At 43.5% G+C, this 18,756-nt stretch overlaps 1 protein-coding gene across 5 annotated transcripts in view; it reads right to left on the bottom strand.

The window, feature by feature from the left end:
* Positions 1-18,756, bottom strand: part of Shld1 (shieldin complex subunit 1) — a 95,740-nt gene that overhangs the window by 10,029 nt on the left and 66,955 nt on the right. For 4 of the 5 annotated variants that reach the window (XM_076929802.1, XM_076929801.1, XM_076929803.1 and 1 more), the window contains exon 3: positions 197-8,625. In XM_076929802.1, the coding sequence (XP_076785917.1) occupies positions 8,183-8,625 (443 nt within the window). In that variant the 3' untranslated portion in view covers positions 197-8,182. Of the gene's footprint in view, positions 1-196; positions 8,626-18,756 lie in introns of those variants that run through there. The other variant, XR_013108826.1, reaches the window with a different exon arrangement.

Here is an 18,756-nt window from a genome sequence, read left to right as displayed (position 1 = left end):
GATGGGCCTGCCCTGGTCCACAAGCCTATCTTCTGAGAGAGTGGTTTATGCCAATGTGATCTTACTCACAAGGTTGAATTCTCCCATGCATAGGGAAGGTGATTTCCCTCCGGAGAAAGCAGAGTCTGAGAAAGTAGGATGCTATAAGTGACTGAGGAGAATGGTAAGCAATAAATAAGCATACTGAGCCCAGATGTGGCAGAAAAGACAGTTTGACGTTTATTGGGGTTTACAGAAACCTTCAGCCTGCTAATGAGGTTGACCTGACCTGCTTCATTACACCTCTGTTGAAGTATGTTAAAGATTTGTTTGTTTAGTTTTGTGAGTACACTGTTGCTCTCTTCAGACACAACAGAAGACAGCATCACATCCCATTACAGATGGTTGTGAGCCACCATGTGGTTGCTGGGAACTGAACTCAGGACCTCTGGAAGAGCAGTCAGTGCTCTTAACCACTGAGTCTTCTCTCCAGCCCCTCTGCTGAAGTATTTTAAGATACTTACAATTCTGACATTTTACACACAAACTCTTTCCAGATTTCTCTAAAGCATGAGGACGTGTTTGTACACCTTGTTCAGTAAGTAGGAATCTTTGAGCTCCATGATTTATGAACTGGACCAAATAGGCTAGTAATGGTGATGCCTAAAACAGGCAAAACAGGCAGCTCTCAGTCTGTTCTTCTGGTGAGGTGTGGAGACGTTCATACCACATGTTGCCTTATGTGCCTTTGATGCGATTAAGTTCATGATTCTGAGGTGGTATATAAAGTAAATGCCTCCTAATGATTCAGGGAGGAGAAGTATAGAAGGGATGGTCTGAAAAGGTCTCTCTGAGAGAGGAAACTTCCAAGGAGAAGTAGTTGCATATAAGAAGGTCATTGAGCATGAAGGGCAGCCTCCCAGACCAGAGAGTTAAATATGGGCTGAGACCATCTTACCCCTGCTCGATTGATGCTTCACTTTCCCCATCTTTGAATCAGACATGGTGAGAATGCAACCATGTTATCTTCAACCATGCTGGCTAAGGAGATGACACGTGACAGAGGCCACCACCAACTACCTCTGTTTTTCACCCATTTGTTTAATTACAAAGGTGATGTATACTTTCCTATTAGAGTTTCTTCCTCTCAATTTTTTTCTTTTACGGAAAATAGATTTTTTTCCTCACATATCTTGATTATGGTTTCCCCTCCCTCTGCTTCTCCCAGTCCTTCCCCACATCCCCTCCCATCCAGACCGACTTTCTGTCTGTCTCTCATTAGAACAAAAACAGGTTTCTAATGGATAATAATAAAATAAAACAAGATAAGACGAAAACTAACGTACCAGAATTGAACAAAACAATCAGAAGGAAAAGAGCCCAAGAGAAGAAACAGAGAACAAGTCATTCACACACTCAGGAGTCGCATAAAAACACAGAACTGAGAGCCATCCTAGGTATGCAAAGGACCCAGAGGGTAAAAAAGAGGAGAAAGTTAATATATAAGTAAAATAAAAATAAAAACAATAAGATAAAATTTTTTTTAAAAGCCCTGATACAACACTATGGGACAAGGAGACTCCAAAGATGTCATTGAGTTTATTTCCTGTTGGCATCTACTGCTGGGTATGCAGTTTGGCCTTAAGAGTAGTTTGTTTCCCCAGTGAGACTCCCTTGGAAGAAATTAAACTTCAGTTATACGTGGTTATCAGTTGGAGATTCCTTTGGGGTTAGGAATGGGGCCACATGTCTCTTCAGCTCTAGGACCACTACTGGAGCAGATTCCTGTAGGCACTATGCATGCTGCTTCAGACTCTGTGAGTTCATATGACCATGGATCATGTGGGTACTGAGGGCCTGGTTTCCTTGGTGTCCCACATCTCCTATGGCTCTTTCTGCCTCCTCTTTTACTATGTCCCTCAATTTTAATGTGTGTGATTATAACCTCATGGTTTTGCTGTCTTTATAACAAAATTAGCTTAGTACTGGATAACTTGACCCGCTTCCTTTCGTCACCTGCCAGTTCAGAATACTTGCCTCTGTTTTACAGCCAGCATCTCTGACAGCAGCAGCTGGGCTCAACCCACTCCAGTCTCATGCTATCTTCGTGACTTTAGGCTTTTTTGCAGAAACAGGGAGCGATTCTGATTCCCATCCTAACACCACTTTCCCTGGCAGACAGGTCCCTGCCCTTCTTGTACTGCATCTCTTTGTGGGTCTGCTGCCTGCTATACTTCTTGAAGAAAGCCTTGTGTGTTTTATACTTCTTGAAGAAAGCCTTGTGTTCATGGTGTTCGTAGGAGCACTACTGGCACAGAAAGAGAAAAGAGAGGAGGCTAGAAGTGGAAGGCCATGCCTCAACTTTTACCTTGTCAGGACTGTTGATCTTTTCTTGTTTGCACCGCTCTCTGTTTTAGGAAGAGCTTCTCTCACCAGTTACAAAACATTCATTCGTAACTTTCATAGTGCTGTTTTCCCATTTAGGTAGTTAATCCATAAGGAATTTATTTTTCACATGCAATTTGAAGTGTGGATCTTACCATTTATTTATTAGATATTTAGATAATTCATTTTTAAGTTTTCTAGATTTAGTTATTGTATTTTATGTGTATGAGTATTCATATGCATATATCTATATAGACATATAGATATAGACATAGATATAGATATGCACCACATGTACCTGGTACATGTGGAGGTCAGAAGACAGTACCAGAGTCCCTGGAAGTGTCTCCAGTTACTAGCAGTTGTGACCCAGAGTGTGGATGCTGGGAACTTGTTACTGCTACAGTAACAAGTGTTCTTAATCAATGAGCCAGCTCTCCAGATCCTAGATAATTCATTCTCAACCAAGATCATGAAATGTTATCTGTTTGTTTGTTTGTTTGTTTGTTTGTTTGTTTGAGACAGGGTTTCTCTGTGTAGCCCTGACTATCCTGGAACTCACTCTGTAGACCAGGCTGGCCTCAAACTCAGAGATCCACCTTCCTTTGCTTCCCAAATGCTGGAAATAAAGGTGTATGCCATCACTGCTCAAAGAAATGCTATCTTTAACAAATTCCTAGTTTTCAAAAGCACTGCAGCCTATCTCCTTACTCACTTGTTGAATCCTCAGATCACTCCCTGTTGTCCTGGACTACAAGGCTACAGCTTCCTTGTGAAACTCATCTATACTCTGTCCTTTGGGGACCATCCTAGGGCCACATAGGACTTCCTCCGTTTGGATGCTTCAAGTTCATTCCTGGGTGGTTTCACACTAACTCTGCATATACTGTTCCCTATGCTGGAGGTTTGGTCTCTCTGTTTTAAAAATGGTTTATTACCATCTATTAGCTATATATGACAATGGGCTTCATTATGACACTTTCATACATGTATATACTATATTTCGGTCATGTATAACCCTCCCTGGCACTGTTCCTTGTGCCTGTCCATCTTTCACTGATCCTGTCCTCTTCCTATTAGCTCTTGTCTACTTTCTCTCTTTCTTCCAGGTATGGTTATTGGGGCTATTTACAGAATTGTGGCTACAAACACATCAAAGAAGACATACGTATCATTTTTCTAACATCATATTTTTGCTATTTTTCCCTCTTGGGTATATGTCTAATGATTTGTAAAAACTCTCTGTGCTTAAAGAACCCTCTATTTATGTAATCCATGGACTTTTCTTTATTTTTATCTTGTTATAACTTTAAAACTTTGCCCCTTTTCTACCTTGTTGGAACATGGTCAAAAGAATGACCCATGGTGAACAATACTTTGGGGAACTATAAGAGAGGCTCCAAGAAAAAAGGCAGAGGGCCTTTTACCTCAGGTGCATTTTGTTCCCTGGATTGTTCTTGGACGTGATTTCATGCCTCCTGTGACAAACATTTACATTCAGTTTATAAGACATGTTTATTCTTGTTGGATGTCAGGACATAGCTATAGAACCCAATCTGATGAAAGGGTGTGCTGAGTGCTGTCCTCGGCGTGCCCTGGATCTGGATATGGCCTCTGCCTCGCTTTCATGTTTTCCCAGATATAATCTATAATATGTGCCAAGCAAAGAAAGTTCTGGGAAAACAACTGCTCTGTCAATATTTAGTAGGTGCCTACTAACATTTATTTACATGTGTTTCTGAACTCAAACAACCTTCCTTGGATTACTGCTTTCTTTGTTACATTTGTATATAAAAGTGCACTGAAACTGAAGTAAGGTTGTCTATAGTATGAGACTACAGTCTGCCCCATTCTCTCGGGTCCTCCGATCACAGGTTCAGCAGACAAGACTTGGTAGCAAGAACCTGTGAGCTGTTCTTACCAGACCATAATAAAGATGTATGTTTGTAGACAAGTACGTGAAAAAAATTTTTTCAATGTTTAGGTTTTTTTGAGCAATTCTTAGAAAGATTTCTCCATTCTAAGACATCCCCCACCATATGTGTATGTATACTCTTTCTATATATATACACATCACATATATCTCTCTCACATTTTTTATGATTTAAATTTTCACTGTGAAACCCATGTAGAATATATTTTGCTATAAGAAGTGAGATGTGGAACCCAGCATTCTACTTCGGCTCTCCCTCTCCCAAAGCAGGGCGTCCATCTTTCTGAAACCATTGCTAACAGCTCTGTCTTTGCCTTATGTTTTTTTTTTTCCCTTCCTGTGCTGGTCATCAATCCAGGACTGTGTGCAGGCCAGTGAAGTGGTCTTCAGCAAGCTGCATCCCCAGCCATGCCTAACTTGAAATACCATCTTTATCACATATTCCATTTGCATATCCATTTATACATATTTATGGGATTAACTTTTTCCTTTGATGTACCTATTTTTACATTGGAACTGCTTCATTTACAAAACAAAATGTTCTCCTATTTGATAAGGCTACTCTTTTACATTGCCCATTCGTGTATGCTTTTCTTCTTAAAATAACTTTCACTGTAGCAAAGAAGGGCAAAGGTAGCTTGAAACATAGATGTATTTTGCACTTTTTATTCCACCCTGTAATTCCCCACAACCCCTCTCCTAGGATGGTCTATTCTATTGTATCTTGAACTTCAGCAATTGGGGGAGGGGAGGCATCATCACATGTTTCTAACTTTTGATGCATATGGTGTCACCTACTCTATTATTTTTAATAAAACAGCCTTTTACATTTTAAGTACTTATATTAAGCTGACACTACACAGCTATGTACAAGCATGGATTAGATGTAGCATTTGTGTTTCCCCAGCATGCTGAATGGAATAGATTAGCAATAAAAGAAATACTATCCATGTGTTTATTCAGTTTGTGTGCCACCAGAACCTTGAGAAAACTGGTCAATGCCAACTGCTCTCATCAGCTCAACAGATGGTACCCTCCATTTAGAAGGTACCACCAGGCTACTGGTGACTCATGTAGCTCAGGGTTTCAAAGGTGGGCTCAGTCTGTGAGAATTAGTAAGACATTCACACAGAGGATACATGCACCTTTGTGTGTAACTGTGATCCAATATAACATTCAAAAAACCTTTTTAAGTTTAGAAGGAATGGATGTTTCTGTACTGTTTTGAAATTGCTGATAATAGGATTAGTCACATGTACCCTAAAAGAAATCACACAGGCTTGGGTGGAACTGAGTGCAGGCTGAGCAAGTTCGAGGTCCTGGCCAACCCCTAAGCTTGGGTCATCTGAAGAACAAGCCTGAGTGTAGGACAGGAACCTTAGATTCTGCTCCAAGTTCTCATCTTCAGGATTTGATATTTCTGGAACAAAGTGGCCCTCATAAAGGCTCTGTAGATCTGGAAAATGTCACTGATAACATTGTAAGTCCCCTCCCAATGTTCATGAGATGATAAGATGTGACGGTACCCTCAGTGCTGAAACAGGCAATACTGCCAAAGGCCTGAGCTGCAGTATCCTTATCTCTGAGTCTTTATTAAAGGTTCACAGAGATAAATGGAAAATGCCATGTTATCCCCACAGAGATCAAATTAAGAGGCAGAATCACAGGGAATCAAATATCTTGTACTGGCCTGTCACAAACACTTACTCCGATTTAAGTAAACACATGCCATACTCTGTGCTGCCCCAGGCAACCCTGACTTTCATTTCCCACATCCTAACCTGGCAGGCTTCCTCTTGCTGAACACCTTCAGTACTGATACCCGTGAAGCTTAGACATTCATTCTTTTATACTAAAATCTCTTTTGAAAATTTAAAACCCACTACTTCCCAACATGAAGAGTCAAATAGCTTTTCGGTTTTTTTGTTTTGTTTTGTTCTTTAAAAACAAAGCAGAGAATAACCCAGATTCCCTCTGTTGATAGCCATGAAAATGAACTGTAAGTATTTCTGTGGCTGAATAATTTTCAGTGACACTCTTCAAGGGTTAAGACAATAAAACCTGGAACCGTCCCACTTAGGCTGCAGGTTTGGGTTTGAAACTGCACCAGCCTCGTGATTATTGGGTGGACTGTTGAACAGGAGAGAGGGGAGAAAACTGGAGCCCCATGTGTGAGCATCTCTCAAGGTCCTATTCACATTTGATTTCCTGCCACTCGGGACACCTTCCATAGGTGCTTTGACCTTTCTACGTGGGCTCTCTTACCTGTGACCTTCCCTGAACCGGAAGCCTGCACACCCTGCTACTTTTTAGGCTTCTTTCCATTCAAGAATGGTCCACCAAGCCAGGCAGTGGTGGCGCACACCTTTAATCCCAGCACTTGAGAGGCAAAAGCAGGCGGATTTCTGGATTCAAAGTCAGCCTGGTTTACAGAGTGAGATCCAGGACAGCCAGGGCTACACAGAGAAACCTTGTCTTGAAAAAACAAACAAAAAAAAAAAAACAAAAAAAAAAAAAAAAAAAAAAGAAAGAAAGAAAGAAAAAAAAGAAAAAAAAGAATGGTCCACCAACCCTTAGTGTGCACTTGCCGGCTGCCCCATTTGCATAATCCACTTTCTGCAAAGCTTTGGAGTCTTGTGTCAATTAAACTTCACCCTGTTTCTCAAAATTTAACTGCACAATGTTGCCAGCTTTTGCTATTCCTCCAAACGAGAGAAATAAGCCTTTCTCCTGATGTAATTTGCTTGAAGAACTCTATGAGGCTTCCAATCTTCCAATTACTGTTTCGAGTTCCTGGTGCCAGTTGACGTAATTCTCAAACTGAGGTACAGGATACAACCCGCAGAGCAGAGCATCTGCCAGTGCAAGCCTGAACTAGCTATTTAAAGAGCTCCCTGTCAGGCTAAGCACCTGCCTGGAGGGCAGGCACAGGTGACAGCAAAGCCCTGCTCCAGGCAAGCACTGGCACTGAGCTCAGGGTACTGGGGGCAAGAGCAGGGTGGAGATGAGGGGCAATCCCTCAGAGGGTGCTGGCAATGGACAGAGGGCAAAGGTAACAAGGACAGGGAAAAGCTGTCTGGGCAAGGGACTCCTTATTCCCACTAAGCACAAATCAGAAAGGTCACACGGTGCCACCCTCACACATTAGCCTTGTGCCCCCGCATCCTGAGTGGATGGTTCAGCACCATCTCCTCCCCTTCCATGCTGCCATCTAGTAGAGATGAAGCCCTTTGGGTGTGAATTTTAGCTTTGTAGATGGAATTCTGGCTCTGGAGAGGAGCCAAAGGTATGATTAAGATGTGGCACACTGTTGGAAGTGTATTTAAATCTTTACATTGCTTTAGGCCAACCAATTGGTTCTCACCTACAACTGGGTAAAATTGTTACTTTTGATTCAGCACAGAAATGTATATCCTCAAAACACTCATCTCCCAGAATCCTCTGAGGCTTGTACTCTCAGGAATAGACTGAGTCGAGGATGCAGATATAAAAAGTTTAAGAAAAGGCCCTAGAGACACCAGTAGGTAAGTGGGGGGAGGGATGAAGCCAAGCAGGGACGTGATTTCCTTCCAAAGTCCCAGCTCTGGCTGGGTCCCCAAGACAGCACTCAGGAGCGCAGACTAAGACAAGAACCTGGACTAGGACTCAACCCTAGTTGAGTCAGTAGCAGCCTTGGCCAAAGTGAGTAGGAGGTAGCACACCAAGGTGCTTACTGGCTCCATCATCAGGTTGCTGATGCCAGCCTCTACCTGCAAAGCTTATGGCTAATGGCTGGAAACAGAAAGATGCTAAAGGAACCTCCCCACCCCCAACACACACACCCTTGGACTCTGGGGACCAGGCGACAGCACTTCTTTTCACTGCCGGCTTTCACATCAACACTGGCTACAAGTCTTTCATTACAGTCTGCTCCAAGAGGAAATGAATGACCTCTCTTGACAGTCCTGGGGTGGGCTCTCCATCATCCACAGAGCTGCCTTCTTGCTCTAGTGGGTAGAAGCGGGTTTCCTTGGAATGCCGCTGTAAGATGGAGCAGCCATCCCGGTTGAAGATGACCCGGGCCATCTGGAAACTTCGGAGAGCATACTTTTGGCTCTCCTGGCCCTCAAGTTCGGAGATTGTCTGAGACAGGGACTGACACACAGGTGCAGAGAGCAGATCCCCAGAACCTGGCAGTGGGTGGGCAAATGCTTCATAGAATCTATCCAGGGATTTCCGAAGTCCATCCTCCTCTTCGTTGGTCTCCAACTGGCCTTTCAAAGAAGGATCAAGCCAGAAGTTCTCAGAGTCCCAGGAGCCTTTTTGCTCAGTATTTAGAGAATTGCTATCTGCAAGACAAAACACATTTCGATACTCAACACAGGCAGTCAAAAGGATCAGAAAGTGGGCTGGTGAGGTGGCTCAGTTGAGGTGGATTCCATAACCAAAGCGAGGTGGAAGGAGAGAACTGCTCCCTGCAAGCTGTCCTCTGACCTCCACATGCACACATAGCATGTACTCCCCACAACACCACGCACACATGCAAATAAAATGTTAAGACCAGAAGTCAAGCCAACAGTACAAATGCCTCTCTTCATCTTAGTACACTTACTACTCCTAAGACACTGACTATACGCAGAATCAACTGATTTCAGAAGCATTTCCCATTATCCTTGGGCTATGCCACATGCTTGCTCCTTAGTGAGTTCAAGGTCAGCCTAGAATATGAGAAATCCTGTCCTAGAAAAAATCAAAACAACAAAAAAATTAAATCAACAACCCCTCCCAGCATGAATAATTCTTGACAAAAAGTTCTTTGTATTGTATTTGGAGGCATTGAGCTTGAGACTGTGACAAAAAGTTTTAAAGCAAAACTCTAGAAAGAACTGCTAACACTTCCTATTTTAAATAGCCAACCAAATAAAAGCCCAGATATTAGCAAGTAAATGTCTTGTAAATGGTGTTACTATTAAAAACCAGAGAAGGGAGAGACAGGAGCCCACAGTGGCAGAATGAGGTGTCCCCTGTTGCTGTCCCCTACAGATAATCTAGCCCCTCACTGGGAAGGCAGGAAGATGCAGACACCTGTTGGTGGGAGGAGCAAGGGGATTCCCAGAAGACACTGGGGTAGCTGAGAAATTCCTTACACCTCCCACCTGAGGTTTCACACCCATGAGGAGCATGGAATGTCCTCTCATTACTGCCAATGCACCCAGACATACAGGGTTCCCCTTTTCATGTGCACATCATTTTATTATTAGTTATGTGCATGGGTGTTTTGTTTGCATGTACTGTCTGTGTACTTGGGTGTCCTGGGAGCCTGATGAGGTCAGAAGAGGGAATTGGATCCCCCAAGTCTGGAGTTACAGGGAGTTGTGAACCAGCGGGCTCTACTACCAGGCAATAGACAATTCAAACTTTCCACTTCTCACCAGATTCCACCCTTCATTGGGCCACAGCCCTCATGATCTAACTGTCTCTGGAAATGCTCTCACAGACCCAGCCAGAGGTGTCTCTTCTTAAAGAGGCGTGCTTTATTACTGTGGTGATCTGAATGGTCCTCAGGCTCATATGTTAAACCCTTGATCCCCACTTGGTAGCACTGTTTGGGGGAGGTTATGGAACTTTTAGGGAGTACAGCCTTGCTGGAAGATGGTATGACAATTATCACTTTTTAATCAAAGGTAGTTAGCCTGGAAAGGACTCAAGTTTACTGAGCCTGAACCTTCTCCCTCTGTATATCTACTAGCCAATCACAACAGATTATAAAGTCAAGCCCCTGCCAATTGGATGAGGGGCACTCTCCACCAGTGTTTCCAGTGTCTCTGTGACCACCACACCCAGCACAGTAACTATCTGTGGGAGGCAAGAAGGCAGCTCTGTTCAATACAACTCAGTAGCCACTGTTGGTTCAAACTCCAAGAGTCTGACTGCAACTAGTTTGTTTCACGCATATTTAGGCACAGTATAATTTGGGGAAAAGTTTCCTGATGTTAACTAACTCAGTCTCATGTGTGCAACAAAGTTTAAGACGTGACTACATCCAAAGTCTTTGTAAAGGACAAGTGATATCGTCTGTAAAGATTGGTTCTATAAAATGAGAAAACAGGCTCAAGATAAGGGTCTGGGGAGGATCCAGTGTAATCGCAGTGTCACATAGACACACAATGGCCACCAGGCTGCAAACCAGACCCGCTCCCAGGCTTTGGCACAGAAAACAGGTTGTGTATCTTTCCCTTTGAAGAGACAACCCTATGTTTTTAACATTCCTGGTTCCCTTAGTGCTTATCTGTGAGCACAAGGACCTACATACCTCCTATACTATGTCAGGGATAAAGGAGGAGCCACGCTACCCCAGCGTGTTGCTAGGTTTGGGTACCATTTTTCAAGATGAATCATCTTGCACAGATACTTTCACTTTGTATGTTTCTTTGTGCAGCATGGAGATTGTTTATTCTTTGTTTCTAACAATGGGCTTTGAGTTATCAGTCTCTCCCCACTTCCTGCTCACTCTCTCAGCTTCCTGCTCAAACTACTCTTCCTGCTGCTATGTGTCCCACAGCAATGGATTCATTCCCTCTGGAACTAAAATAAATGCTCTGGTCTATAAGTTGCTTTTGGTCATGGTGTTTTATCACAGCAACCAAAAAGTTGGTTGACACAGGTGCTCTCCCTAAGCTTCTGCTAGGTGTCAAGATTTACTGTTCTAGAACACAACATGATCTCTTCACATGCATGCGTGCATGCTTGGTTCCTACTCCAGCTTTTCTATGTCTCTTTTCAGGCACGACTTTCTCAGAGAGTTTTTTCAGTATCACTGAAATCCATTCTAGCTAGAACGGGCTATGTTTTGCAACATAACAAGTATTACTGGACTCGGGGATCACAGCCTGCACTCTAACAAGCCATGCTTAGTCACCCATCTTCAATAAGCCTGTAAAAGGAACCAAATTAATAATGAAAAGCAGAAAAGATGTCAATGTGGCTACTCTACCCTCAAGTCTACCTCTGTGGCCCTGACAAGGAGGTTAGGGTTTAAATAAAAGCAAGAAGTCTGAGAATAACTGAGAAGTCTTTCCCTGCTATAGTCCCACCCACCACTGCCCATGTTCCAAGCTGTATACAAGGTCAGTCTTGTTAATTTCTTCAGGAGACAAGTTCCTCTCTGGATGATCACCCAGATGTCAGCCATTTCTCAGCAGGAGATTCCTAGGTAAGTTTCTGGGGTTCATTCTTTCAAGAGTCAGATAGGCAAAGAAGGGGTTACAAGTATCTCTCTAAAATATATTCATTCCTGCTAGACAGGCTGTCACATAAACAAGCTCCAAAGTTCAGGGGTGTAAAACAGCAAAATGTCAGGTCTGTGGGATGTGTCACACGAGGAGTATACACAAATACAAGCAGATCTGTTCATCCAACCCTTACCCCAGAACCCAGGCTGATAGACCAGCTACCTTACTATAACTGGCTATGATGCCAGTAAGAACATGATGAAGCACTATACCCAGGGAGCCTGTTACTTCAGTTTGTATTTCATTGACCAAGCTTGATTTCAAATGAACGTGTAGAGAATTATTGTGTAGGGTCAGGCAGAGAATACTAGTGAACAGTGATTCAGCAGACACCTTCCTACAGCACATCATTTAAAACCATATTTCCCAATTTAACAAGAGCCAAAACGAATGCAAAAGCGTCAACTGTTCCAGCAACACTGACCACTGAGGAACCAAGGAGGCACCTAGAGTACAACTTAGTTTGATTTGCAGAGGCTTGAGCCCAAACTAATGCTTTGTAAAAGCCCAGCACCAACCAAGAGCTGCTTACAGCTTTTACAGGACCATCTGAAGGTGGAAATTTCCATCACCATTTAGATATAGTTGCAGGAACAAATATTGCAGGAAACAGTTCAAACATCCCTTCTTAGCAAACAGGATCTGTGGGTTGACCAGATAGCTGTAGTAATCATTTCTCAAGGCAGTCTCTTGCAAGTATTTTGCTTTAGTTACTATTCTATTACTGTGAAAAGACACCATGACCAAGGCAACTCTTAAAGCATTTAATTGGGAGCTTGCTTACAGTTTTAGAGAGTTAGTCCATAATCATCATGGCAGGGAACAGACAGCCATGGTGCTGGAGCAGTAGATGAGAGCTTTACATCCTCATCCACAGGAAGCAGGCACAGAGAAAGGATACTGGGCCTGGCATGGACTTTTGAAAACCTCAAAGTCCATTCTCTCCCTTCCCCTCAAGATACACTTCCTCCCAGAAGGCCATACCTTCTCCAACAAGGCCACACCTCTTAATCCTTCCCAAACAGTTCAGCCAACTGAGGACTGAGAATTTAAATATATGTGCCTGTGGGGGCTATTCTCATTTAATCCACCATACATTTACCTTCCCAAGGTAAATAAGAGGTGGGGGCTTTAGAAAACTAGCAGAACTCAGCACACTTAACTATTTCAGAAGTAAACTTTAAGTCCTTCTATTCCTATAGTTTCTAGGCAAGGACTGCTAATAGGCTGTCATAATACAGAGTAGGAATGTGATTTTGTTATGCACACATAAGGCTTACTAACATGTATGTATGTATGGTGCCAAAGACAGCTTTCTGCTGAAACTTATTGGGTTGGGGTCTGTCTCACTGAACTCCAGAGAGTCATCCTTCATTTTCCCTTTTCACAGTGGACAGCTCTTCTGCTCCCTTGCTGTTCTTCTGTAAAGTGCTGGAAGGGATGACCCCTGGTCACTCTGTCAGCATCTTGAGTCCTCTTTTTGATTTGTTCCTTTCTTCCTCCCATATAACGACGCCACCTGCACTGGAATTCTAAAGCAACTTATATCCTATTAATATTATTCAAATGAATCATAAAACATGAATAAGCCTGAGCCTCCTTCATGCCTGGCAGCCCTGCCACCCACAGTCTATGTTTTAGGATTTGCAACAGTTCCTTTAAAAATCAAAATCACCAAGAGGGTGTGTGGATATCAAGATATTGAATCCAAATTAACAAGAAGGACGGCTGCCTCTGGTCCCGAGCTTTTGAGGCTAGGCAGTCTCTGTGGGTTCTTGTTTACATCTGAAAGCCAACGCTGGATGAATCATGCCGAGGGAAATGGCATCTGCTGCCACCCTGCTTCTTAATGATGAGCAGATGCACTGCTCAAAGGACAGAGGCCTGTGACAGGCCACTGCTGAGGAGGAAAGTGAATGCCAGAAAAAGCCAAAGATATAAATGCAGAGACAAAGCCCCGCATGAGGGCCAAAGCAACTGAATCCCACCAGTGTTCTGAACTGTAAATTATTTTATAAAATTATATGTTAATCTTAAGAAATTAAAATGTTCTAGGGCTGGAGAGATGTCTCAGTGTCTAGAAGTGCTTGCTGTATAAACCTGACGGCCTGTTTTGATCCCTGGATCCCATGGTGGAAGGAGATACGCTGCTCCTGAAAGCTGTCCACTGAACTCATGTCTATATGTGCATCCGTGAACACATGCACACACACACACACTCACATGCATGTACATATGTGTATCTATGTACACATACATGCACACATACTCACATGCATGTTTGTACCTGTGTAAAACAAGTTTTCTTTGTTTTGGTAAATATAGTTAGCTCAACAAGGAATGCCTGAAAAATGCAAGCTTAGCCAAATGAAACCCTAGCACACTGAAACCCTATCTCAAAAAAAAAAAAAAATTCTCTCAAATTTTCTCTGAAATTTTCATTTCAGGGGAAGAAGGGATGGCTCAGCAGTTAACAACACTGGCTGTTCCTCTAGAGGGCCCTAGTTCAGCTCCTAGCACCTACATGGTAACTCATAACCATCTATAACTCAGTTCTAGAAAGTCTGAAGCCTTCTTCTGGCCTCTGCCAGTACTGCAAGCACATGCAACAGACATACATAGATGCAGGCAAAACAACCATACACATAAAATAAAACAAATGAATCTTCAAACTTTCAATTGAGTGGATTGCTCAACTCCCAGCTTGGGCAGTAAGGAACCCTCCCACTTTTACCCAAATTATAATGTTCAATGACCAGACAAGACTCCTGTGGTGTACCCAGTTACAATATTGACATTAGCAAGACCTGTTCAAGAGAATGTGACATCATTGGTCTGTGATATACCATGTTTCTATATTCAGGAGGGGTTTTGCTAGATTCACAGTTTCCTAAATGGATTTCTGTCCACACTAATATTTCAGAATTTAGGGGGAAAGAGGCAGGAGACACATCTGAAGTAGTACCTCAGGGTTCCCCAGGCTTCTGGGGACTTCCAGCTCCAGCCAAATGTGAATTTGTTGCTTTGACACCAAAAAGAATTTCAGGGTCAGCCAGTTAATGAGGTATAGTTGGGGGTTAAATAAAGCTTTTTTAAAAAATTGTTAGCACAAGATTAGAAGGAGAGGCTTTTAGAAGAAAGCAAGACCGACCCAAAAGCATGGGTATGGCTTCTCAGAGAAGAGCTGTAGATAGTACGTCACATCCAAGTGAGATGGGCTCTTTCAGGGGCAGCATTGATCATCTCTGTTTAACAATTATTTTTACAATTATCATATATTGTAGGTTTGTGGGCTATGAAGGATTACTAAGAAACTTAAATAGGGTCACAGAATGATTCCTGGAGGGCTCTTGACCAGAGATCACAGTTGATGAACTGCCCAGTACACAGGAAGGTAGGGCTTCTCTAATGTAAACAAAGTCAATAGCATTGCTTGGCATTTCCAGAAAATGTCCTGAGAAAAGGATAAAGCCCTATGTCTGCATCATCATAGACACTCAGGCCATAGGCCTGGTCATCACTACTTGATCATCAAATACAAAAGGCATTGTCATCTCTGTGTCAGCAGCCTTACAGCACATGGTAACTGCGCAGGAATTCTTGCTCATCAGCTGGTAAGAAGCTCAATCAGACTCCCAGAGTGAGGGGCTCCTTGCCTTTCCCATGTCCCCAGAATTTCCCGTCTTTCCATACTACTTCAGATCTGCAGGTACAGACTTAACTGTGAACAAATGTGCTACAATGCATGCACAGAGCTCAGGGTCCTCCTCAAAGTCAGCACCCAGCAACCAATGCTCCTAGTCATGAGACTCTGACACTGCTCAGAATTGTCAAACATTGTCTTCAGTCCTAGAATCTTTGGGGTATCCTCACTAGTCACAAATCACAGCCCCAGGAGATGGCACTGCCCTTTAGAAATCATGAAGCATCAGTGCTGAGATCTAGTAAATATTGTAGATGGTTAGGAAGGTAGCATGGCCTGCGGTAAGAAGCAAGGATTCACCACAGAAAGGACTGCATTATGCTTCACAAGCTAATTTAAAAAGCAATCCTCACAAAATCAGTTGTGTGCAGTGCCAGGCAACAATGTGACAGACTTCTAAACCGTTACCTTGTAAGGTGGATCTCAGTAAAAGTTAGCTCATGGTCAAAGATCTGAAACTGGAATGTCTTTGTCTTGACAGGAGAAATGCTTGTAAATCTAGGAGAGGAGCCATGTGGCAAATTACTCAACATCTATGAATCTCAAGTGTCCACCTATAATGACAACCCATAATCTAGACAACAGGCCTGCTATAAGCACGGAGTGAGCTGTTAACATAAAGCCTAATACATAGCAAGTGCTCAAGGAATAAAAGATACTTTGTAAGTATTACTATAGTAACAAGAGCAGAACCCACAGCAGATTTGTTATATCCTAAAACAAGGGAGTTTGTCATTTAAGATCTAGGACTAGGCCGGGCGGTGGTGGCACACGCCTTTAATCCCAGCACTTGGGAGGCAGAGGCAGGCAGATTTCTGAGTTTGAGGCCAGCCTGATCTACAAAGTGAGTTCCAGGACAGCCAGGATTACACAGAGAAACCCTGTCTCGAAAAAACAAAAAACAAACAAACAAACAAAAAGATCTAGGACTAAGATAAATTGCACATGCCCATGTATGTCTCCTAGGCTGGTAGAGGTTATGGTAAGGAATCACATCCCTGTAGCTGCTGGCCCATGCTGGGAAGGCATGAGTCACAAGGAACATTACCCAGCACCCGGCAGAGGTCCCCAGAGTACCCACTGCAAAACAATCGTGATCCCAGTGTGGGTGGAAACAGCAGGTGTTGTGGTGTGTGGGAGAGTCACACACAGAAGCCCAGGCTGGCAGAGGCCTTCAGCTGCCCCCAAGCTACTTCCCCCACAAGACCCTAGAATGGCACTGGAGTGGGTGTGACTGAAAGGGTTATGGGGAGGTTTCTTGTTTCAACCCCAGCAGTGAACTCCGAACTCTGAATCTGTGCTCCCAAGAATTCATATGGGGTATAGCCCAGGCAGATAGGAGTTAATTAGAACCAGCAAGGAAGCAAGATACACTCTTTAGAAAGGGAGTGGGCTGGATGGGAGAGAGGCTCAGTGGATAAGAGTGCCTTCGATGTTGCAGAGGGGCTGAGTTCTGTTCCCCGCACCCATGTTGGGCAGATCACAACAGCCTGTAACTCCAGCTCCAGAGGATCTGGCCTCAGAGGGCAGGCGGGCAGGCAGACAGACAGAGAGACAGACAGACAGACAGACAGACAGAGACACACAGATAGTAAATACCTACCTAACATACATATATAAATTCATAAAAATATAAACAGGAGGAAAGTGTGTTGAGCAGAGAGACAACAGCCCATTGGCAGATGTAATATTTAAGACTGTCAACTTGACAGGGCCAAGGACGCAAGGCTCAGGAAATGCTGTGAGGTTATCTTTATTTTTAAAAAGTTTTAAAGATTAATTTTTATGTGTATGAATATATGCCTGTATGTATATATGCACCATGGTGTGTCTAGTGCCTACAGAGGTCAGAAGGGGGCATCAAAGTCCCTAAAACTGGACTAGAGATGGTTGTGAGCCAGGTGTGGGTGCTGGGAACTGCAGCTGAGTCCTCTGCAAGAGCAGTGAGCAGAGCCATCCCTCCAGCCCTGAGAAGGATTACATTGATCAGGTAGCAGCATTTCCTGGGCTCTAGACTTTGTAAAAAAGGAGGAAGCTGTCATCTTCCTGAGGACACACGGGAGCAATTTAAAGCTGCTCCAGGGCAGCAGGCATGGGGCTTGTTCTGGCTCCCTGTGGCCCCTTCCCCTCCCTCATGAGGGAAAGAAAAAAATCCACCATTGACAGAAGGCCTTCGGATGAGTCAGAACTGTGGACAGTTACATTTAAAGGAGCTCTAAAGGCAAACGCTCCTCAGCCCCTTCTCCCCCACTCACCTGAGAATCTGAGGAAGCTTTGAGCCTTCTTTTCTGCACCACAGAAGCTCTGGGAAAGCCCCAAACAGAATTAAAACTTACATAATTCAACCTAGGAAGAAAGCATTGTGGGTAGCAGAAGCAGAGAAGTAAGCGATAAGCCAAGGCTGACTAAGTAACAGAGGACACAGGTGAGCCACCAGAGGACCTACGCAGGGCGGGGATGCAGCTGTGTTAAACACGTTTCTGACACTTTTTTTTTTTTAATGTTGTAGTTTGTTTAAATGAAGTCTTACTGCATTGCAAAAGCTGGTCTCACACTCACTGGCTGGAGTTCTTGTCCTGCCTCAGCCTAAAACAACAGGTGAGAGCCACTGGTGTGTGTGTGTGTGTGTGTGTGTGTGTGTGTGTGTGATGTTAAGTGTCTTACTCTATCACTCTATACCTTATTTTCTGAGGCAGAGTTGTCAGTCACTGATTACAGAACGCACTGATTTTGCTAGGTAGGCTTGTGGGACTATGATCTCAAAGAAGCCACCTATCTAGTCTGCTCGCCACACTGAGTAGGGGTGACAGCCACCATGGCACCCCGCTGTGGATCTGAACTCAGGCCCTCATGCTTGCCTGGAAGGAGAGAATCAACTTGTCTTTAACGTTGTCCTCTACATATGCATTGTGGCACATGTGTGTGAGTATGTGCTTGCACTCACAAAATAAATGCTAAAAATGAATAGGTGAGTGAGAGAAAGAAGCAAGAAGAGCAAAGAATGTGTCTAATTATAGAAAAATTACAGCCGGGCAGTGGGGGTGCACATCTTTAATCCCAGCACTTGGGAGGCAGAGGCAGGTGGATTTCTGAGTTCGAGGCCAGCCTGGTCTACAGAGTGAGTTCCAGGACAGCCAGGGCTACACAGAGAAACCCTGTCTCGGAAAACAAAACAAACAAACAAACAAAATTACAACAAACACCTCAGCAAATGGATAAAGCAGACTAGACAGGACTGGCAGGGGAATCTGAAAACAGAAATCAGAGTTTGAAGATATTGCCTACCAGCTCTTGGCTCCATCTTTAAAGGATGTCTGCTTCCCTCCTGCCCTATCTCTCCCTCTGGTCACAGAATCAGTGTAACAGAGATTCAAATGTCTCTTGGGTTTGGATAATATACGAATATTGTTACATGCTGGTCTACTTTATTACTGTATCTACTTTATTGGCTCTGGAGCTGGGTTATGGCCTGCCATCTCCAGACC

Source organism: Arvicanthis niloticus, chromosome 2, assembly GCF_011762505.2.
Source record: "Arvicanthis niloticus isolate mArvNil1 chromosome 2, mArvNil1.pat.X, whole genome shotgun sequence".
NCBI classification, from domain to species: domain Eukaryota; kingdom Metazoa; phylum Chordata; class Mammalia; order Rodentia; family Muridae; genus Arvicanthis; species Arvicanthis niloticus.
Note: the sequence above shows the minus strand (reverse complement) of the source record. Positions and strands in the feature narration are given on the sequence as shown.